This window comes from Carcharodon carcharias, chromosome 8, assembly GCF_017639515.1.
Source record: "Carcharodon carcharias isolate sCarCar2 chromosome 8, sCarCar2.pri, whole genome shotgun sequence".
NCBI classification, from domain to species: Eukaryota; Metazoa; Chordata; class Chondrichthyes; order Lamniformes; family Lamnidae; genus Carcharodon; species Carcharodon carcharias.
This window is the reverse complement of record NC_054474.1, coordinates 161965117-161989083: the sequence shown is the minus strand read 5'-3', so window position 1 is coordinate 161989083 and position 23967 is coordinate 161965117. Positions and strand designations below refer to the sequence as shown.

The 23967-nt window shown below is 46.5% G+C and overlaps 1 protein-coding gene across 1 annotated transcript in view; it reads right to left on the bottom strand.

Annotated features, from left to right (window-relative positions):
- c5 (complement component 5) overlaps positions 1 to 23967 on the bottom strand; it is a 155378-nt gene that overhangs the window by 63576 nt on the left and 67835 nt on the right. Inside the window, exons 15-18 of the mRNA XM_041194155.1 lie at positions 12005 to 12134; positions 9921 to 9989; positions 8680 to 8877; positions 7358 to 7448 (exon numbers count right to left, since the gene is read on the bottom strand). Coding sequence (XP_041050089.1) covers positions 7358 to 7448; positions 8680 to 8877; positions 9921 to 9989; positions 12005 to 12134 — 488 coding nt within the window. The remainder of the gene's footprint in view (positions 1 to 7357; positions 7449 to 8679; positions 8878 to 9920; positions 9990 to 12004; positions 12135 to 23967) is intronic.

Genomic DNA, 23967 nt, shown 5'->3' with positions numbered 1-23967 from the left:
TGTACACAGGTTAAGTATCTCACATCATTCCTGCGAGTGAGCCTTCATTCCTTACAGTCCAGAGTGTGTCTTTATCTGCTCAACTTATCTTTGATCAAGTTTTTGGTCATCTGTCCTGATAGCTCCTTCTGTTACTCGGTGTCAAGAACGTTTGTTTTGATATTCTCTTGCTAAGCACCTTAGGATATTTTGCTACGTTAAAGTGCTGTATAAATGCATGTTATTATTTTGCTGTTGTTCAATATCAAAGTCTTAGTGATTCTAAAGATTGAACAGAAAACCTCGGTTACTGTATTTGGCTTTATTACTTTATATCATGTTCCCTCATGTAATCTTCCGCAATTTTGGGGATGCTGGAATGAACACTATACAGCACCAGATCATGGGTTAGGTTGTAAACTGACAAACATATTTATTAAATAGTGAATGGATAATTGAATAAAAGCAATTATACACTAGATTTACAATAGTTAAATGTATAATTCTTCTACCTGGAACATTGTAAGTTAAATAAAGAGCCATAACAAAAACAGAATTACCTGGAAAAACTCAGCAGGTCTGGCAGCATTGGCGGAGAAGAAAAGAGTTGACATTTTGAGTCCTCATGACCCTTCGACAGAACTTGCGTTCGAGTCCAAGAAAGAGTTGAAATATAAGCTGGTTTAAGGTGTGTGTGTGGGGGTGCGGAGAGATAGAGAGACAAAGAGGTGGGGGGGGGGAGGTGTGGTTGTAGGGACAAACAAGCAGTGATAGAAGCAGATCATCAAAAGATGTCAACGACAATAGTACAATAGAACACATAGGTGTTAAAATTAAAGTTGGTGATATTATCTAAACGAATGTGCTAATTAAGAATGGATGATAGGGCACTCAAGGTATAGCTCTAGTGGGGGTTTTTTTTATATAATGGAAATGGTGGGAAAAGGAAAATCTTTATAATTTATTGGAAAAAAAAAGGGAAGGGGGAAACAGAAAGGGGGTGGGGATGGGGGAGGGAGCTTACGACCTAAAGTGGTTGAATTCAATATTCAGTCCAGAAGGCTGTAAAGTCCCTAGTCGGAAGATGAGGTGTTGTTCCTCTAGTTTACGTTGGGCTTCACTGGAACAATGCAGCAAGCCAAGGACAGACATGTGGGCAAGAGAGCAGGGTGGAGTGTTCTCACACTGAACAATTTCTCCTTCAACTCCTCTTACTTCCTCCAAATAAAAGGTGTGGCTATGGGTACCCACATGGGCCCCAGCTATGCCTGTCTCTTTATGGGGTATGTGGAACATTCCTTGTTGCAGTCCTACTCCGGCCCCCTTCCACAACTCTTTCTCCAGTACATCGATGATTACTTCGGTGCCGCTTCATGCTCTTGTCAGGACTTGGAAAAATTTATTAATTTTGCTTCCAATCTCCACCCCATCCATCATTTTCACGTGGTCCATCTCTGACACTTCCCTTCCCTTCCTTGACCTCTCTGTCTCAATCTCTGGTGATAGACTGTCCACCAATATCCATTACAAACCCACCGACTCCCATAGCTATCTCAACTACAGCTCCTCACACCCCGCTTCCTGTAAGGACTCCATCCCATCCTCTCAGTTCCTTCGCCTCCATCGCATCTGTTCCGATGATGCTACATTCAAAAACAGTTCCTCTGACATGTCCTCCTTCTTCCTTAACCGAGGTTTTCCACCCACGGTCGTTGACAGGGCCCTCAACCGTGTCCGGCCCACCTCCCGCGCATCCGCCCTCACGCCTTCTCCTCCCTCCCAGAAACATGATAGGGTCCCCCTTGTCCTCACCTATCACCCCACCAGCCTCCGCATTCAAAGGATCATCCTCCGCCATTTCCGCCAACTCCAGCATGATGCCACCACCAAACACATCTTCCCTTCACCCCCCTTATCGGCATTCCGTAGGGATCGCTCCCTCCGGGACACCCTGGTCCACTCCTCCATCACACCCTACTCCTCAACCCCCTCCTATGGCACCACCCCATGCCCACGCAAAAGATGCAACACCTGCCCCTTCACTTCCTCTCTCCTCACCGTCCAAGGACCCAAACACTCCTTTCAAGTGAAGCAGCATTTCACTTGCATTTCCCCCAACTTAGTCTACTGCATTCGTTGCTCCCAATGTGGTCTCCTCTACATTGGAGAGACCAAACGTAAACTGGGCGACCGCTTTGCAGAACACCTGCGGTCTGTCCGCAAGAATGACCCAAACCTCCCTGTCGCTTGCCATTTTAACACTCCACCCTGCTCTCTTGCCCACATGTCTGTCCTTGGCTTGCTGCATTGTTCCAGTGAAGCCCAACGCAAACTGGAGGAGCAACACCTCATCTTCCGACTAGGGACTTTACAGCCTTCTGGACTGAATATTGAATTCAACAACTTTAGGTCGTAAGCTCCCTTCCCCATCCCCACCCCCTTTCTGTTTCCCCCTTCCCTTTTTTTTTCCAAAAAATTATAAAGATTTTCCTTTTCCCACCTATTTCCATTATATAAAAAAAGAACCCCACTAGAGCTATACCTTGAGTGCCCTACCATCCATTCTTAATTAGCACATTCGTTTAGATAATATCACCAACTTTAATTTTAACACCTATGTGTTCTATTGTACTATTGTCGTTGACATCTTTTGATGATCTGCTTCTATCACCGCTTGTTTGTCCCTACAACCACAACCCCCCCCACCTCTTTGTCTCTCTATCTCTCCGCCCCCCACACACACACCTTAAACCAGCTTATATTTCAACTCTTTCTTGGACTCGAACGCAAGTTCTGTCGAAGGGTCACGAGGACTCGAAACGTCAACTCTTTTCTTCTCCGCCGATGCTGCCAGACCTGCTGAGTTTTTCCAGGTAATTCTGTTTTTGTTTTGGATTTCCAGCATCCGCAGTTTTTTTGTTTTTATAAATAAAGAGCCATGTCTGTTGTACTAAACTATAACATGTATTGGATTTGGCTCCAGTCTCTGAACATTAACTTTACGTGGCTAACTATCTAAGGATTCTCTCTGGTCTTCCTATCACTCTATCATGGCTTGAGATGGCTAAAGTGGTAAAATTCATATAGGTCAAATTAAATTTGTGCTTCAAATTCAAGAAGAGCTGCATTCGAACAGATATATGAAAAAGACACACAGGTTGCATTTATTTTCATGGAATGGCTTTGCCCTTCCTTGATACCTGTGCAGTAACATGGTGGAATCGTCCTGTCCCTTTGGTGGCAGGCATCATGGTTGGCGTGAGTGGATAATATTGTGAGAAGGCCAAAAATCGGTTTTACGCTGTAGTGAAACTAGTTTGCACTCATCCGCTCCACCCATCAATGGCAGGTGATATTTCCCACCACCATACGTTGGGAACCTAATTTTAATACTTTAGCATCTCACTGGGATCACTTCCCCAAGCTGGATCAGCCAGGCATATCGGCGTGTCACATAAGCGACGTGCACCTGTCGAGCTGCACTTTGCTCGGGACTTCAAGGTTTGTTTGTCTACCTTGCTTCGGGCAGCACTCACGGTCATCAGCACCAGGCATCGCAAGCACATCACTTTTAGGGGGGTCTACCTACCATACCAGCCGTAAGGTGGGGTGGCATTTCAGCGGCTGCGGGGCTAGAGCTTGCTTGGGGAAGGGGGAGAAGTGGCCTCAGGCAAGGAAAGAGGCCGTAGGGCGAGGGCTCTTCTAAGGGAGGAGGGCATGCTAGGGTGTCTATGGGGGCACATGTTGATCTGTGCAAATGGCCTCAAGATGGTGAGGGCTGAGGAGGTAGTCTCCAGAGGAGGCGAAGCCAGATGAGATGTGGATGTGTGTGATAGAGTGATGCCCCTTGTGCTGGCAGTGATTGGGTGATGGGCTTGTGAGTCTGTGAGTTCAGCGTGATGAGATGGTTGTCTTACCCTGGCGGCCTGGATGAGATCATTCATCCGTTTTCTGCACTGGATGGCCGACCTCTTGTGTGCAGTGTTGGCACTGACCACCTCTGCCGTCGGCTCCCAAGCCAGTGTCGTGAGATTGATGGGCCTCCTGCAGCCAGAGTGGGAGTAGAGGACATCACAGCAGGCCTCCATGGCATCTAGAAGATGCCTCAGGGATGCGTCACTGAATCAGGGGGCTGCACTCTACTTGGCTTTTATGGCCATGTCTTCACTGGAGCAGTCCAGGGCTGCAAGCATTGAGAAATGTGTGTGCGGTTACGGTTTAGGTATGGCTCTCGGCATGAGGAAGTGACAAGGTAATGGTATGGCGGACAAATCGGAGGCTGCCCGCCAGCAAGATGGCATGCTTCCTGTGGCTGCATAATTAATGAAGTGGGAAGGGGATGATACAGCGCAAAAACCTGCCATTGTGGTCGGCAGTTAGAATATCTTTATTCACACCCTCTACCATGCTTAGTGCAAATCTGGGATGATTCTGTCCACAGATAGTTTTCTATGTTTGCACTGCAGGAGTGGCTGGAATCTCACCTGTTGCACATGAAATTATTTTCCTTCCATTACAGACAGAAAATGAGGCCAAAACAAATTCAGTTTCAGCCTTAGCATTTATCCTGAGGTTGGTGTACACCAAAAAAGTCTCAGCCATTTTCTGAGTGAACTCAATATTTTGCCCCAAATGTATTGTGACAGATGGACACTAATACCTCAGTGCATAATAGGCAAAAATGCTTTATCTTTGTCATATTCCTCTCTCTGCAACTCTCAGTGAGTGGCATGAGGCAGGAATTCAAGATAATTTGAAAAGGAATCAGTAAAATTAAAAGCATCTGACAAAAAATAATATTAAAGTATTGGGGAAAAAGCCTAGAAGATAGCAGAAAAGTTGGATGGAAAAAGCAATAAAGAAAGAAAAGAAAAAGGGACAGCATCTATCAAAACTGGTAGGGGAACAGAGATTTTGTTAAGAAAAGCAGGCAAAATAAATGGAAGATAAGTAAAAGCTTAAAACCCTGGTGGTGAAAAACTCTATATTTCTCTACCTTAAAGGGGGAATTTATTTTTTGGTCAAAAATGCAGATCATCCCAATGATATACATATTTTGTTTGATGCTTACACATATGAAAACCGGATATAAAAGACTGGAGGCAAGAAGCAAAAATTGCTTGTTCGTCAAAATGCTCAAGGAAAGGGAAAAGACTACATGGACTTTGTGAAGTATACTGAGAGCAAGTGAGTACTAGATTCTGTAAAGAGCTCACTGCAGGCCAATGAAGTATATGAAGTTGCACTAGATCTTGAGAGTGAGTCAACTGAGGATCCAATGATGAGGGTTGAATCAAACAGGTTGCACCCATCACCACATACCAGATGGGACAAAGGCAAAGACACAGACCTGAGAGGTATGGAAAGATCATAATCGGTGAGGACTTTTCAGTAAGGCTGATAACCCTATGTGTTTTAAGGACAATACCTGTAGGAGGGGGACTGTCTAACAGGAGCATGAGCAATACACACTGGGCGGTATCATCCCAGATTTGCACAACGTGTGGTAGCGGGTGGGTACAATGATATTTTACCCGTCAACTGCAATGGCAGGTTTCCACACTGTTTCTTCTCAAACCTGCCAGTTAGTTATGCACTCCCGAGAAACACGTCATTTTGATGGGCGGGGCAGGCTCTCATTCGCCGCCACACCATCACCTTGCCACTTCATCACGCCAGGCGCCATATTTAAAGTCCAGATGCATGCATACATCTCAGTGCTCCCAGCCCAGGACTTCCACAGCTAAGATGTATATGAAAGGCAAAAAGACTGCAGCCCCCAGGTTTAGTGATGTGTCATTACAATGCCATGGAGGCCCGCCGCAATGTCCTCTACCCCTGCTCTGACCGCAGGATGGGCAGCAGCATGACCAACGAGGCTTGGGAGGCGGTGGCAGTGGTGATCAGTGCCAATGCTGCACAGAAGAGATTGGCCATCCAATGCAGATAGAGGATGAATAATCTCATTTGTGCAGCCAGGGTATGGCAACTATCTCATCACTCTAAATTCACACACTCAAGTCCATCACACATTCACTGGCATCTCACTCACTGCCAGCTCAAGGGACACCACCCATTCTCACACACAAAACCTCACATGTCCATCTGGCCTCATCCCCTCTGGAGACTGCCTCTCAGCCCTCATCATCTTCAGGCCACTTGCACAGATCAACATGTGCCCCACACACACCCTGGGTTACCCTTCTTCCCCAGTACAACCCTCATCCTGCAGTTTCTTCCCTTGCCTGAGGGCCACTTCTCCCCATTCGCCAAGCAAGCCCTGGCAGCCACTGAAAAGCCACCCACATATGGCTGATCTGGTAGATAAGAGACCTGCTGTGAGCCCCCATAAAAGTGATGTGGTGCTGTCTGTGAAGTCTGGCGCTGATGACTGCGAGTGCTGCCCTAAGCAAGGCAGGCAAACAAACCTTGCAATCCCGAGCGAAGTGCAGCCCACCAGATGCAAGTCGCTTATGTGCTGTTGTGAAACATGTCGACATGTTTTCCCATCAACGTGGGTGGATTATCCAGCAGGGAGGGGATGATTCCGGTGGGCTGGCCTAATAATGATATGCAGATGTATAACAATGTGGTTCCCGACGTCTGATGACAGGAAACGCGGACGATTGCAAACTGGTTTCAGGCCGTTGTGAAATCGATCGCGCTATATTGTCTGCTCACGTCACTGAACACGGCCGACGCTGCTGGGCACGGAAAATCCCAGCCATTGAGTTAGAAGTGCAAGTAAAAGATCAAGAGAACCAATGCTAATAAAATTCATACACATCACTCCTGCTCCACATACGGGTAAGTATATTTTAAAATGTTACCTTTCTGGTGGCAGCTTGCAGTGATCCTTTTAAGGAGACTAGTTAGGCTGCATATAGATCTAGGTTCCTAAATGCAGCTGATGCTGCCTGTCTCGGGGCAATCAATATGGAATGGGGACCTCAAACAGGCATTAAGCCCTTTACAGCAAAGGATCTAGCACCTATGACAAGATTGGACCATGATCAACTTTTTTTTTTGCCTATATCAATATAATGTGCTTCTGGCTCAAAACCTGGCTTCCTGCGCACTAAACTGGAGGTTTAAATGCCTGTTTAGTGTCAGAAAATGGGCACTATGCCATCTAATTTTTACATCCTATTATTGTAAAAACAGAGCTGGTACTCACTGTTGCACCCACTATAATTAACTTTGTCACTAAGAAGTGCAATGGTCTGACTCTCAGGAATGGATTTTTCCAGAGCTGTTGTAAATATCAGTTTGGTTTATGTGGGTGAGATGAAACAAATTATTGCAGCAGGATATAGATTATGGAATCCAATTATAAATTACATGGAAACAGCTCCAAAAAATGTGCTTCAGAAAATACCTCTCTTGAATTTCATGGACCTCCCACAGCCAGCTTTCTGGAAAATAACTACGGATGTGCGGTGGCTCCATTTCATATTCACTGTTCAATTCTAGTTTTGGGGTTAAACAAAAATGAATGAAAACATGAAAAAGAGCAATAACTTGTATTTTGGAATTGGTGCACAATGACCAGAATGCAGCTTCAGCAGCCAACAGTATTCTTAAGATGCCTGAATCCACATTCAATAGAGTACGTACAAAGAAACTATTTCCTCTGGTGGGGAATCCAAAACAATGGGTCAAAATCTAATGGCAGTGATAAGGAAACTAGGAGTGAAACTATGTCCTAATATGCTGTGGCACTGCATCCTGCAATACCAAGCAAGTCATTTGGTGAACAATAATGGATGAGTTCCTTTGGTCATTGTCCTCAAGTAGGTAGGTGCCAGTTAATAGTGACTTTTTTGGTGGGGGGGAAGAATTTCTCAGGTATCAACAGCTTCTCAGTGCATTTTAAATCAATGTTGACAGCTTTGTTTAATAGATACTTGATACTTAATTTCTACTTGATATCTTGTTTAATTGACATCAATTCACAAAAATAATCAATAATGATGGTTACAGATAACAGCGCTGCCTATTACATCTACTTCAGAATTTGATTCCTTTACAAAAAGATCACATAGATCAAGGAAAATGATCAAGCATAGCAAAACCTTTGGAGGTTTCAGAATAATGTAATGGAAGAATGTAAATAAGAAGGTACCCCCTCACCCCCAACTCCTAGGCTGGAATTATACGTGGAAATTATATGGCTGAAAAGTCAAGGAAAATGGCTGCCTCCACTTGGCTGGGTCAGCCATTAATTGGCTCAGGGCAGGACTTCCGCTTAAATCTAGAAGAAAGTGCCACCACCTCCAAGAGTTTCTGCCAATCAAATGGCCCAGGGTTCTCTACTCCCACTGTGTCACTGGGAGTAGTGGCCACTGCTGGGACTACAGGCAGTTCTCACTGAAGAGGAGCTATGTTGTCAGGCATGCAGGTAAGTCCAGTGTTTTGCTGGGGCCAGGCTGGTAGACCCTGGTGAGGGGAGTGGGGGAATATGTTCGGGGGGGGACTACCTTGGGGGGCGGGGATGCCTGATCAGGAGGGATCCACCTAGACCTGCATTATATCAAAAATTAGCGGGTAGGCAACAGGTATGATGCTGCTGCTGTGGCACCTGATTTTATGGTCCCCCTGCAAGGGTGGGGCATAAAATTTCACCCCTTGGATCTGTGGTTCATTTGCCAGTTTGATAGGATATGCAGGAAAATTAATCTTTTGTGCTCCAAGACTTACCCATTCGTCCCAACGTCAGGTCACTTTCAGACTTCAAACGTAACTTTTGTGCATGATTGCAGCATTCCAAAAATATATTTCTGCATGGATCAGGTAACTTGATTCTCCTTGCTCGTTCAGAGCATGAGTGTCTGAGAGGATAGCTTTTCATTCCATCCATACAACACTTCTGTGCAATAGGGTTTGTAAATCTGGCAACTGGCAATAAACAAAAATAGCAAGATTGAAACCGATTGTTCCTCTTGAGATGCTCACAGCCATTTCCAAAAGAATGCAATAAAAAACAACTATTTATAGACAATAAACTGCTGTAGCCAACTGCTTCTGATATGTTCACATGGTCTTCTAAACATCTGAAACTAACATGGTGGTCATAACTTTGCCCACTTGATGGAAAGAGGAAGGGCAATTAAAATCTCCCAGGGGGATTTAACCTTCAATCCTCTTCTTACAGTCTTCAATTTTAATCTGCACTGAGTACTATTACCTACATTTTCTCAAATTTTATTTGCACTCTATAGTACCAAATTAAATTGCATGATGGCTCCAGGGTAAATGCATCATCCAGTAAGATACTGAAACACAAAGACCAAAAGGATCTCAGATTCAATCCCTGATCTTTGCAAAGTGAGATCATCTCACCTATAGGGCTGCAAGAGCAGCAATACAATTGAAATGCTGAAGGCCTCAGTCAAAACTAAGGCCTTCGGCAGGTAAGTGATTGGGTGAAACTGGGCAGGGGGAAAGAGGCCATTACAAGTCCTCTCCCTTCACCAGAGAGGGCATCAAGGCATTTATCTTTTACTACAAGCTTGGGAACCAGGGGTAAATAGGGTGGCAAAAGGGAAGTCTTCTCTTTATCTAGGTCCTATTACACTCAGGTGCAGACAGCAGGTGGGAAAGCAGCAAGAAGCGAAGGTGCAGGAAAAGGGAAATTCTGATGGGGGCTGTAAGATATGGTGGTCCCACCACCTGAATTTTCCCTCATTTTCCATTGGAATTATGAGGAGAATTCCACTTTTACCTTCTAGGCTCATGCACTTAGGTGAGGTACAGGAGGGCTGCCAACGCCCATTTAATTTTACCCCATTGTGAGTCAGCACCTTCAGAAGAAAAAGGGATAGTAAAGCTACAGTACATTTAAATATAATTTGGTATTTACCAACAAAACAGGACAATACTTAATGACAGCTGAAACACAAAAATGTTTCTTTTAATCAATGATTTTAAGATATCCTTACTCTTCTTCCGAATTTCAGTCATCATTTTCAAATCTCGCTTTGGTCGCAAATTTGAATCACATTTTGTGTCTGTTGAAGTAAAAACAGAGCTTCAGTTGTAAAATGTTTATGTAGGGCATACTTTTTTAATGCATTTGAGTAAATGATATATTGTCAGAGCTAATGCAATAAATAATGGGTGACATTAGAAATATTTAACATTGTGAACTTGGATTGCTGTCATTTTAATAGAAACTCACTGACAATAATTTTACAGTCACCTACAGGCTGATTTGCAAGTAGGGGGGTCCATAAAATTCCGCGGGTGACTTTCCCGCTGCCTAGCCAGCCGCCCTCGATCTCGCCATGATTTTACGGTCAGCAGCAAGGCTTAGGGTGGCCCACCCACGTTCACCCCAATTAAGGCCCTTAAATGATCAGCCAATTAATGGTCACATAGGGGGCACTTCCCACCCCAGTTGCAATTTTTCAGCTGGCGGGAGGATGATAGAGGGTGGCAGGGGCGCCCAGTAGGTTAGCTTGCTTGGGCATTGGACAGGAAAGTAGGGGGGTGGAGGGTGCCTCCTTTATGGAACTCCCTCCTTCCAATCAGGAGACCCCCAAAAGGTATGCCTCCCCTGGCTGTCCCCTCCCCCCTGGCCCTTGCACCCTTTCCCAAACCTTCCTCGCCCCCTCCCCCCGGGCCTCCTGACCTGGCTCTGGCATGAGTGCCCCAAACTTACCTTTCATCCAGCTCCCAGCACTTTGTTTTCTGAGACTGACTGCAGTCCCAGCAGTGGCCACCACTCCCAGATGGGGGAGAAGGCCTGTCACCAGCCAATCACCAGTGTTAAATAGCTATGGATCAGCTGTCAAGAGTGGGGGTGAGTTCCACACCGACTTTTTCGGTGGTAGGGCGGGAATTCTGCCCATGATTTCAGACTTGGCTCAGAGGTTGCTATATGTTCCAGGGGCTTAAGCATGTAATCTATGCTGACATTTCAGTTTAGTGCTGAACTGTTGGAGGTATTGTCTTTCAAATATATAAATGGAATCCCTATCTGCCTCCTCAGAAAGATGTAAAAGATTCCATGGCACTATTTGAAGAACAGAGAAGCTCTCCTGGTGTCCTGGCCTATATCTTTTCCTTAACTGACACAAAAAGGGAAGCCATTACTGGTTGTGCAACCTCGCTTTGCACAAATTGCTGTTGCATTTCTCTGCATTACAACAGGGATTACACTTCAAAAGTGCTTCTTTGCTACTGATGCACTGTTAGACATGTGAAGTTATGAAAGATGCTATACAAATACAAGTTATTTCCTTCTTATGTCTGGGAAATTTATCAGGCTGTGCAGAGCCAGCCAATCTCATTCAGGTTGCAGAAGGACCTCACAATTAACCTCTCTCGTCCTGGGCTCAACATGGGAAAAGTGGCCAGGGTTCCCATTCCTGAACACTTGTGGCTCCTACCTCCATCAATTCCAAGGTATATAACATTCTGAATCATGAGGCAATACTCTTCCTCTAAAACATCTATACATCTAGTTGCAAATTATAATTTGAGTATTGCTGAAAAAGAGACATTTCTGTCGAAGCTATTGTTCTTGCACTCATCTTGCACATGCTGATGAAACAGACATAATGTGTGTACATGTTCTTTCTGTCTGCAAAGAACAGCGTCCTATGTATTAATATATGTAGCTCCCAATACACACAAATGCACCACATTGCGTCTGTTTCAGTTGAACAAAATAAGTAACAGCCATCCACTGGTTCATTCCTCAGGGAAATGCCTTGACCAATCAGAGTCAAGCTGCCTGGTTTAAATTTAAAACAATGCTTCGCATTTAACTGTCAGTAACCGTCAACTGATGCATTCTTCATGGCAATGCCTCTACCAATTAGAGTCCACTTGCCAACCAATCAGCACTTTCTTCTCATACAGTACAAACTGTTGTTCCTTTTACATTTGATATCCTTGCGAATTGTCCTGATGAGTGCAAGATGAAAAGCTTTGACAAGATGTCTCTTTTTTCAGCAATACTCAAGTTCTCTACTACCAGATGATTAATTATAAATTATTAATTCAATTGCATGGTTACCAGTAACTGGCAAAGCTTTAACATTAGCATTGGTAAAAAACATCAACCCAGCTCTCCTGAATACATCAGCATTATTTCTCCCTGCTCCAGCACCACATCCAAGATCGTGCTTTTCAGCATCAAGAAGTACCTGCATGAAGAGTGGCAATAGTTACTTTATGTGAACATTAATTTTCCTGTACTGCATACAAAAGCAAACAATAGCCTGGTATCTGGTTGTTGATTATTCCAAAGCTCTCCTGGCTGGCCTCTCATACTCTTCCTTCCCTAAGTTTCATTTCATCCAACACTCTGCTTCCAGCCTAGGCTCCAGGTCCTGAATGCCTACTCAAAGCTCTTGTAATTTAATGTTGGCGACTGGAGAACTGGCAGGAGCCCTCGTTGCCTCCATTGGTAAAAGTCCACTGGAATTAGTACCCACCAGGCACTTAACTGGCCAGCGGTGTGCCTTCCCCAGGAAACCCCATCATCCGAGAGCTGCTGGCCAATCAGAGGCTGGGCAGTTCTCCACTGTCAGCACCTCTGGGAGTGGTGGCTGCTGCTAATGCACCCACCAGAGGCCTAGGATCATGAGAGCGGATTGGGGGTCACGGGGAGGGAGTTGCTGGCTAGGGGTGTAGGGAGGTTGGAAGAAATGGCAGAGGTCATTAATTGCCTACATAAGAGTCTCAATTAGCATTTGTATGGGAAGACCAACCACAAATCTGCCCACCCTGGACTTAATCAGGAGAAGATGGGAAGGTGGTAAGGTCTCCACTCCGCACCCTCCTACCCGATTAAATGCCATCCCCACCTCAAAACTCATCACTGTGGCATACATTTCCTGTGCTTCGCCACCTCCCTCCTTTTTAAAATCCTTCTTAAAACCTATTTCTTTGGCCAAGCTTTTGGTCACCCTTCCTAATTTCACCTCTTTTGGTCTGATGTTTGTTTAATTGTGATTAATTCTCTGTGAAGTATCCTGCGATATTTTTCTATGTTAAAAGTGCTATATAAATGCAAGCTGTTTTTAAGAAAAAAAGCATAGGTTGCACTTCTACCACCCATACAATGAACAGTATTGTATTTACTTAGCTGTGCAGGTTTTCTTTTGTAATGTTATAAAATAGCTCTTATTGACGAATCCTGGCTTTAAGGAATCTATTTATTTAAATAACTCAGTCCATCAATTATTTGAATTTTTGAAGTGGCAGATACAGAATCATAGAATCATAAAAACCTCAGCATAGGAGTAGACTGTTTAGCCTATCTTGCCTATGCACATGCTAACTCCATGTCAGAGCTTTATTTTTATTTGTTCATGGGATGTGGCCGTTGATGGCTGGGCCAGCATTTATTGCCCATCCCTAATTGTCCTTGAGCAGCTGCTGGTGTGCTACCTTCTTGAACCGCTGCAGTCCTTGTGGTGTAGGAACAACCGCATTGCTACTAGCAAGGGAGTTCCAGGATCTTGACACAGTGACAGTGAAGGAACGGTGATATAATTCCATGTCAGGATGGTGAGTGACTTATAGGAGAACTTGCAGGTGGTGGTATTCCAGGTTTTCCTTCCAGTTATTTCTGTTTTTGTTTTTGTTTTGGATTTCCAGCATCCGCAGTTCTTTGCTTTTATTATTATTATTGCAGGTGGTGGTGTTCCCTTGCTGCTCTTGTTGTTCCAGATGATAGAGGTCATGGGTTTGGAAGGTGCTGTTGAAGGAGCCTTGGTGAGTTGCTGCAGTACATCTTGTAGATGGTACACACTGCTGCCACTGTGTGTCAGTGTTGGACGGAGTGATCATTGAAAGAGATGGATGGAATGCCAATCAAGCAGGCTGCTTTGTCCTGGATGGTATCGAACTTCTTAAGTGTTGTTGGAGCTGCACTCATGCATGCAAGAACAGTATTTTATCACACTCCTGACCTGTGCCTTGTAGAGAGTGGATAAGCTTTGGGTGAGTTACTCGCCACAGGATTCCCAGCCTCTGACCTACTCTGTAGCCATGGTAGCCATGAACTGGTCCAGTTCAGTTTCTGGTTAATGGTAACCCCAGGATGTTGATAGTGGGGGATTCAGCAATGGTAATGTCATTGAATGTCAAGGGGAAATGATTAGATTCTCTCTTGTTGGAGATGGTCATTGCCTGACACTTGTGTGGTGCGAATGTTACTTGCCACTTATCAGCCCAAGCCTGGATATTGTCCAGGTCTTGCTGCATATGGACATGGACTGCTTCAATATCTGAGGAGTCGCGAATGATGCTGAACATTGTGTAATCATCAATGAACATCCCCACTTCTGACCCTATGATGGAAGGAAGGTCAATGAAACCTGAAGATAGTTAGGCACACGACGCTGAGGAACTCCAGCAGTGATGTCCCATGAAAGAGATGACAGACATCCAACAACCACAACCATCTTCCTTTGTGCTAGATTTGACTTCAACCTGTGGAGAGTTTTCCCCCAGATTCCCATTGACTTCAGTTTTGCTAAGGCTCCTTGATGCCACACTCGGTCAAATGCTGCCTTGATGTCAAGGGCATTCACTCTCACCTCACCTTTTGAGTTCAGCTCTTTTGCCCATGTTTGTGTACTATAAGGGTCTGGCACATATAGGGTCAATGTGGGACTGAGTACAGCACTGCCCACACAGTGATGTACGAGAGTGCATGACCCACATCCAGGATCAGGTTAGTGTTGGACAGAGATAAAAACAAAAAAACTGCGGATGCTGGAAATCCAAAACAAAAACAGAATTACCTGGAAAAACGCCTTGTGTATCAACAAGTGTGGTGAGAGCTCGTAGCTTGTACCCTTTACTATATATTTGTAAATAATTCTAAAGAGTCAATAAAGACAGTTAACCTACGTATGACTATGAAGACTTCTTCAGCCCTACTGAACTGTAATCAACATCCTACAACAGTTTGGGCTAGGGATGTAATGAGGTCAGAGGCTGAGTGGCCCTGCCGGAACCTAAACGGAGCGTCAGTGAACAGGTTATTGCCATTTGCTAACACCCTCAATGGCATTTTCCATAACTTTGCTGATGATGGAGAGTAGACTGATGGGGCGCTAATTGGCTGGTTTGGATTTCTCCTGCTTTTGTGGGCATTTTCCACATTTCTGGGTAAACGCCAGTGTTGTATCTGTACTGGAACAGCTTGGCTAGGGTGTGGCTGGTTCTGGAGCACAAGTCTTCAGTACTATTGCCAGAATATTGTCAGGGCCCAGAGTCTTTGCAGTATCCAGCACCTTCAGCCTTTTCTTGATGTGACATGGAGTGAATCGAATTGGCTGAAGACTGACATCTGTGATTCTGGGGACCTCAGGAGGAGGCTGAGATGGATAATCCACTCGGCACTTCTGGCTGAAGATTGTAGCAAATGCTTCAGCCTTATCTTTTGTACTTAACATTGAGCTCAACAACTTCAGATCATGAACTCTCTCCTCTATCCCCACCCCCTTTCCCATCCGTCTTTTCCCAATAATTTATAAACTAAAATTTTTTTTTAATATATATTTTTTTCCCACCTATTTCTATTATTTTTAAATTTATTTCCATCCATTGTTTTATCTCCACCTTTTAGCCTATTTCGATCCCTTCCCCCCCACCCCACCCCCACCATAGCTATCTGTCACTTGCTCGCCCTGCTTTCTACCCTTAATGTCACCATTAGCACATTCCTTAGCTAATATCACCACCATCAACACCCTTTTGTCCTTTTGTCTATGACATCTTTGGCAATCTCTTATTTGCCTCCACCTATCACTGGCCCTCATTCAGCTCTACCTGTGCTACCCCACCTCAAACAGCTTATATTTCACCTCATTTCTATTTTTCCTTAGTTCTGATGAAGAGTCATACGGACTCAAAATGTTAACTATATTCCTCTCCGCAGATGCTGTCAGACCTGCTGAGTTTTTTCTGCTATTTTTGTTCTTGTTATCTTTTGCACTGATGTCCTGGGCTCTTCCATCATTGAGGATGGGGATATTTGTGGAGCCTCCTCCTCCTCAGGTGAATGCTTGTGGACTGCTGCATTGCATCTTTCACATGCCGCATAGTAGCCAGTGGATTGTTGGTGAAGTCTGGCGGATGTAAATGACACCTCCATCCCAATTGCTCGCAAACCATCTTCTCTCCTTGCACATGACAAGTTAATGCACAACAAGCATGAGAAACAGAGGACTGGAGGGGGCATGGCTGAACTCCAGCACCTCATGCCGTTCCAAGAGCGGCTGCCAAGCTGGCAGGGGAGGTTCAGGACCATTCATGTGCAGACGGAAAGGTTGGCATCTGGCCTCCATCCAGTGAGGAACCATGTTTACTGTCTTGATGTAGAAACCTTAGGGTCATGCTCAGTGCCATGTTGGAAACAGCCCATACAGTCGCTCACTCTTGCCTCTTTCGTTTACAGGTACCAGCAAGAAGAGGGTGAGGCCTGACCCCAAACCCGAGTCCAGCACCAGCTCCAGCCTGCAGAGGAGCGAGGATGAGGAGGACGACGAGGACATTGCACCCGTAGAGATGTCACCGCAACCAGCTGCACTCTCCACCAGCCCAGAGACAGACACACTGGTGGGTTCAAGATCTAGTTCAGGAAGGGTCTCACAATCTGATGGTCACCTCACAGACACATGTTTGCAGCAGGAGGAGGCAGGGACAGCCAAGGTCATTGGCACTGTTAGGGAAGAGGCTTCAGCTAAGTCTGAGTCAGATAATGAGCCTCTGGGAATGGTCATGGACAAGATGCTGGTGATATAGCAAGAAATAGGGGAACATCAGGCAGAGGTGTCAGAGACCCTCAACAGAGCAACACCTGAGGCAGAGGAGTCCGTCTGCCTACTCTCTCCACTGCACCCATCCAAGACCCCCATAATCTTTGCATCTCCAGCCCCGCACACTTTTGGCATCTAAAGCCGCCACACTTCTTTCTGCCTCTCCTCCCTGCCTTCTTTCCCCCCTGTCCCTACAAAGGCCCTCACACACCATTACCTGCAACAGTCGTACAGCAGCTGCTGGATGCTCTACTTGGTAGAGGCTCCACTGGCTGCGTGAGGCTCCACCTGCAGCTCCAACATCGTGAGGCTCCACCTGCAGCTCCAACATCGCAAGGCTCCACCTGTAGCTCCTGGCTCCAATATCATGAGGCTCCACCTGCAGCTCCTGGCTCCAATATCATGAGGCTCCACCTGTAGCTCCTGGCTCCAATATCATGAGGCTCCACCTGCAGCTCCTGGCTCCAATATCGAGAGGCTCCACCTGTAGCTCCTGGCTCCAATATCGTAAGGCTCCACCTGCAGCTCCTGGCTCCAACATTGTGAGGCTCCACCTGTAGCTCCTGGCTCCAATATCGAGAGGCTCCACCTGCAGCTCCTGGCTCCAACATTGTGAGGCTCCACCTGTAGCTCCTGGCTCCAATATCGAGAGGCTCCACCTGTAGCTCCTGGCTCCAATATCGAGAGGCTCCACCTGTAGCTCCTGGCTCCAATATCGAGAGGCTCCACCTGCAGCTCCTGGCTCCAATATCGAGAGGCTCCACCTGCAGCTCCTGGCTCCAATATCGAGAGGCTCCACCTGCAGCTCCTGGCTCCAACATTGTGAGGCTCCACCTGCAGCACCTGGCTCTAACATTGTGAGGCTCCACCTGTAGCTCCTGGCTCCAATATCGAGAGGCTCCACCTGCAGCTCCTGGCTCTAACATTGTGAGGCTCCACCTGCAGCTCCTGGCTCCAACATTGTGAGGCTCCACCTGCAGCACCTGGCTCTAACATTGTGAGGCTCCACCTGTAGCTCCTGGCTCCAATATCGAGAGGCTCCACCTGCAGCTCCTGGCTCCAACATTGTGAGGCTCCACCTGTAGCTCCTGGCTCCAATATCGAGAGGCTCCACCTGCAGCTCCTGGCTCCAACATTGTGAGGCTCCACCTGCAGCTCCTGGCTCCAATATCGTAAGGCTCCACCTGCAGCTCCTGGCTCCAACATTGTGAGGCTCCACCTGCAGCTCCTGGCTCCAATATCGAGAGGCTCCACCTGTAGCTCCTGGCTCCAATATCGAGAGGCTCCACCTGTAGCTCCTGGCTCCAATATCGAGAGGCTCCACCTGTAGCTCCTGGCTCCAATATCATGAGGCTCCACCTGCAGCTCCTGGCTCCAATATCGAGAGGCTCCACCTGTAGCTCCTGGCTCCAATATCATGAGGCTCCACCTGCAGCTCCTGGCTCCAATATCGAGAGGCTCCACCTGTAGCTCCTGGCTCCAATATCGAGAGGCTCCACCTGCAGCTCCTGGCTCCAATATCGAGAGGCTCCACCTGTAGCTCCTGGCTCCAATATCATGAGGCTCCACCTGCAGCTCCTGGCTACAATATCGAGAGGCTCCACCTGCAGCTCCTGGCTCCAACATTGTGAGGCTCCACCTGCAGCTCCTGGCTACAATATCGAGAGGCTCCACCTGCAGCTCCTGGCTCCAACATTGTGAGACTCCACCTGCAGCTCCTGGCTCCAACATTGTGAGGCTCCACCTGCAGCTCCTGGCTCCAATATCGTAAGGCTCCACCTGCAGCTCCTGGCTCCAACATTGTGAGGCTCCACCTGCAGCTCCTGGCTCCAACATTGTGAGGCTCCACCTGCAGCTCCTGGCTCCAACATTGTGAGGCTCCACCTGCAGCTCCTGGCTCTAACATTGTGAGGCTCCACCTGCAGCTCCTGGCTCTAACATTGTGAGGCTCCACCTGCAGCTCCTGGCTCTAACATTGTGAGGCTCCACCTGCAGCTCCTGGCTCTAACATTGTGAGGCTCCACCTGCAGCTCCTGGCTCCAATATTGTGAGGCTCCACCTGCAGCTCCTGGCTCTAACATTGTGAGACTCCACCTGCAGCTCCTGGCTCCAACATTGTGAGGCTCCACCTGCAGCTCCTGGCTCCAACATTGTGAGGCTCCACCTGCAGCTCCTGGCTCCAACATTGTGAGGCTCCACCTGCAGCTCCTGGCTCTAACATTGTGAGGCTCCACCTGCAGCTCCTGGCTCTAACATTGTGAGGCTCCACCTGCAGCTCCTGGCTCTAACATTGTGAGGCTCCACCTGCAGCACCTGGCTCCAACATTGTGAGGCTCCACCTGCAGCTCCTGGCTCCAACATTGTGAGGCTCCACCTGCAGCTCCTGGCTCCAACATTGTGAGACTCCACCTGCAGCTCCTGGCTCCAATATCGTAAGGCTCCACCTGCAGCTCCTGGCTCTAACATTGTGAGGCTCCACCTGCAGCTCCTGGCTCCAACATTGTGAGGCTCCACCTGCAGCTCCTGGCTCCAACATTGTGAGGCTCCACCTGCAGCTCCTGGCTCCAACATTGTGAGGCTCCACCTGCAGCTCCTGGCTCTAACATTGTGAGGCTCCACCTGCAGCTCCATCCGCACCTGCAGGGGGCAGTGCGATGACAGGGGGAGAGAAATTCCAGTCAGGTGTTCATTTGAATCCTGACCAGGAGATGCAAATCGGCTTCCCAATGGCTTCTGGTGGAATGGTGACCTGCCATCATCCTGCCAGGATGGTTGGGACCATAAGTTCTCACCATCATTTCACGCCATTGGGAAACCGATTTTTCAGCCCCTGACGTTTTGCTGGCCCCTGTCCGCCATGAACCCCGCCACTGGCTGGATGGGACAATTCTGTCTTAGTGATGGATGTTGAAGTTCCCCACCCAGAGTACATCCTGTGTCCTTGCCACCCTCAGAGCTTCCTCCAAGTGGTATTGAACATGGAGGAGCACTGGTCCATCAGCTGAGTGTGGACAGTAAGTGGTAATCAGCACGTTTCCTTGCCCATGGTTGTCCTGATGCCATGTCCTGACAATGTTGATGACCCCTAGGGAAACTCCCTCCTGATTGTATACCACTTTGCTGCCACCTCTGGTGGGTCTGTCCTGTCAGTGGGACAGGATGGTGATGATGGTGCCTGGGGCATTGCCTGTAAGATATAATTCAATGAGTATGACTATGTCAGGCTGTTGCTTGACTAGTCTGTGGGACAGCCATTCCAATTTTGGCACAAGTCCCCAGATGGCCATTCCAGAGAGCATTTAAGAGTCAACCACATTGCAGTGGGTCTGGAATCACATGTAGGCCATACCAGGTAAGGACGGCAGATTTCCTTCGCAAAAAGGACATTAGTGAACCAGGTGAGTTTTTAACTATCATTTTGTGGTCACCATTAGACTGGTTTTTAATTCCAGATTTTATTTTAATAATTGAATTCAAATTCCACCAGCTGCTGTGGTGGGATGTGAACCCACGTCCCCACTTTTGGATTACAAGTTCAGTGACATTACCAAAATGCCACCACCTTCCCATAGAAGGCTACCAACTTAATTCCTATATTCCTGTTCTTTCCATACAATTATCTTATGTTATGATTGATAGCTTTAACAGCTACTTATGATTACGCACTTCCAACCCCATTCAGCTTTCAACAAAAATCATAACATCTTTCTCCTGAGCGATGAAATTATTCATTCTTTCAAGTGAAAAAGTACAAAAATATAAAAATATAAACAAAAAAAATTGGCCTGCTGAGATACAAAAAGCATTTGACTAGATGTAGAATTATCCAACAACCCATGAGTACCAATAGCCTTCAGATCCTTCCTCTCCTTCCCTTACCTCTGACCCTATTTCTTCTTCTTCAAATCTTACGCCTTGCGGTGTATTCACGGTACTCTTTAACCATCCTCTCTCTGAGTCTGAATGATCGTTCCTCAGCAAAGGCCTCAGCTTCATCTATTTATGCCCACACTTCAATGAATTTCGAGCTTAGCATGATTCTAAACTCTACTTCCAGTGCCTCCGCCTCCATGTCCACTTTTTTGGCCAGGACTCTTCCTCCTACTCAGTCCTTTTACCTGTCGCTAATATTCACCCTCAATCTGGACTCCTCCCTTTGGCCTCTTACCCATCCTTGATCTTTTCATTGAGGTCTGGCGTCAGTTGTCACAATTCCTCTGCTCCCTGAACTTACTCTAACTTATTTCCCTCTAGAATGCAATACCCTGTTCCCTCAGGCCCAACCCTAACATTGTCATCAAATCTGCTGACAAAGGTGGTGCAACTATTGCTTGGTGTACCAACCTCTTTCTAGTAGAGGCTGAAAATCTACTCTCCGACACCTCCTCCTATCTGCCCCTGGACCATGACCCCACTACCAAACATCAGGCTACCTTCTCCAGAACTGTACCTAACCTCATTTCCTCTGGAGATTTTCCCTCCAAGGCTTCCAACCTCATATTCCCAAAGAGCAGCCCGCTTCTACCTCCTTCCCAAAATTTATAAACAGGTCTGCCCTAATAGACCCATCGTTTTGCCAGTTCCTGCCCTACTGAACTGATTTATTCCTATCTCAACTCTATTTTTTCATTTTGTCCAATCTCTTCCCACCTACATCCATCATTCTTCCATTGCCCCACGTCACTTCAACATTTTCCAGTTTCCTGGCCCTAACCATCTCCTCTTTACCATGGACGACCAATCCCTCTACACCTCCAAGCCTCACCAGGACAGACAGAGAGGTCTCTGCTTCTTCAATGGGATGGAGGCCCAACCAGTCTCCATCTACCTCCACCCTCCTCCATCTGGCTAAATTTGTTATCACATTAAATAATGTCTCCCTCAACTCCAATCACTTTGTCCAAATAAAGGGTGCTGCTACCAGTATCCGTATGCATCTTTTCTATGCCTGTGTTTTTGTGGGATATGTGGAACATTCCTTGTTCCAGTCCTACTTAGGCACCTTCCTCAGCATTTTTTCTGGTACATTGATGACTGTATTGGTGTCACTTCCTGTTCTTGCCCTGCACTGGAAAGTTTCATTGACTTTGTTTCCAATTTCCACTCTTCTCTCATTTTCATCTGGTCCACGTCTGACTCTTCTCTTCCTGGACTTCTCTTTCTGTATTTCTGGGGATAGACTATCCATTAATGTTCACTGCAATCTCACAGACTCTCACAACTACCTTGACTACAGTTCCTCACACCTGGCTTTCTGTATTCCATTATCCCAGTTTCTCCATCCCTGTCACATCTGTTCAGACAATGCAACCTTCTGTACCAGCACTTCTGACATGTTTTCCTTTTTTTTCAACAAGAATTCCCACACACCATGGTGGACAGGGCCCTCCACCTCCTCTCACCCCTTCCCTTCCATCCCAGAACTATGCTAGGATTCCCCTTGTCCAGAGTGCAGTGCTGCAGAGTGGAATTGCCGCAAGTTTGGTGAGAAGGGAATTCGGTGAGGAGGGGAGGGAGGTGCTCTTTTCTTTTTCTTTCTCAGTCTGCAGGAGACCAGGAGTTGAAAAGCTGCAGGAGGGGGCTGAGTTTTTAAAACATCCAAGAGTGACATCATGGGAGGTAAACATGTCCATTGGTTGGGGAGAAACTGCTGTTAGAGAGAATCTTCAACTGCCTGAAAATTAGAAAAACACATTCTTCTTAAAAGAAGGAGCTACTTAGATTTCCGTAAGAAGTAATAGGGAAATAAGATTAAGTCAAGGCTAGATAAAAAATAAAAGTAGTATAAGTAAACCAAAGTAAAATAAAGTTAACATAAGGGAAGTAAACTGAAGCAATGACAGGGCAACTCAGTCATGTGGAATGAGTGTCCTGTAATATGTGGGAAGTTGTGGACACTACCAGTGTCCTAGATAACCACATGTGCAGGAAGTGTCACTAGCTGTAGAATCTTGCTCCGGGTTTCAGGGCTTGAGTGATGGCTGGAGTCACTGTGGCACATCCACACAAGACTACATGGATAGCACGTTCAGAGATGTAGTGTTACCACAGCTTAGGAGCCTGGAAGCAGAAAGGAAATGGGTGACCACCAGGCAGTCCAAGAGAACTAGGCAGGTAGTGCAGGAATCCCCTGGGGTCCCGCTCACCAATCAGTTTTCCCTTTTGGATATTGGTGTGGGCGTTGGTTCCTCAGAGGAATGCAGTCAGAGCCAGGTTTGTGGCGCCACAGGTGGCTCTGCTGTATAGGAGGGGAGAAAGAAGAGGGGAAGAGCAATAGTGATAGGAGATTTGTGAGTTAGGGGAATAGACAGGCATTTCTGTCGCTGTAGACGTGACTCCAGGGTGGTATATTGCCTTCCTGGTGCCAGGGTCAAGGATGTCATGGTGAGGCTGCAGGACATTCTTCTATGGGAGGGTGATCAGCCAGAGGTCATGGTCCACGTTGGTACCAATGACCTAGGTAGGAAAGGGGAGGAGGTCCTGAAAGCAGATTTCAGGGGGCTAGAAGGAGACTGAAAAGCAGGACCTCTAAAGCAGTAATCTCAAGATTACTCCCAGTTCCATGTGCAAGTATATATATAGGATAATAGAGCGATTGAACATGTGGCTGGGAAGCTGGTATAGGAGGGAGGACATCAGGTTTCAGAGGCATTGGGACCGGTTCTAGGGAAGGTGGGACCTGTACAAGCCAGACACCTGAACAGGACCGGGATGAATATCCATGCAGGGAGATTTGCTAGTGCTAATGTGGGGAGGGGGGAGGGGTGGAGGTGATGTTTTAAATTAGATTGGCAAGAGGCTGATAACCTGAGGGCAAATTCAGATAAGGGAATGGGAGATGGACAATTAGTGAATGACTCTGAAAGACAAAAGAAGCACAGATTATAAGGTGTACAGCACAGGAATTTGGCAGTGTTAAAAATGTATATGTAAATACAAAGAGTATAGCAAATAAAGCCGATGAGCTGAGGGCACAGGTAGATACATGGCTGCATGATATCATCGCAATAATGGAAACTTGGCTTAAAGAAGGGAAAAAATGGCAGCTCAACATCCCTGGATACAGAGTTTTCAGGCAGGATAGAGAGGGGGATAAAAAAGGTGAGGGTGTAGCATTATTGGTTAAAGAAACAATTACAGCTGTGAGGAGGGATGATATACTAAATGAAGCATCAAATGAGGCTATATAAGTTGAGGTCAG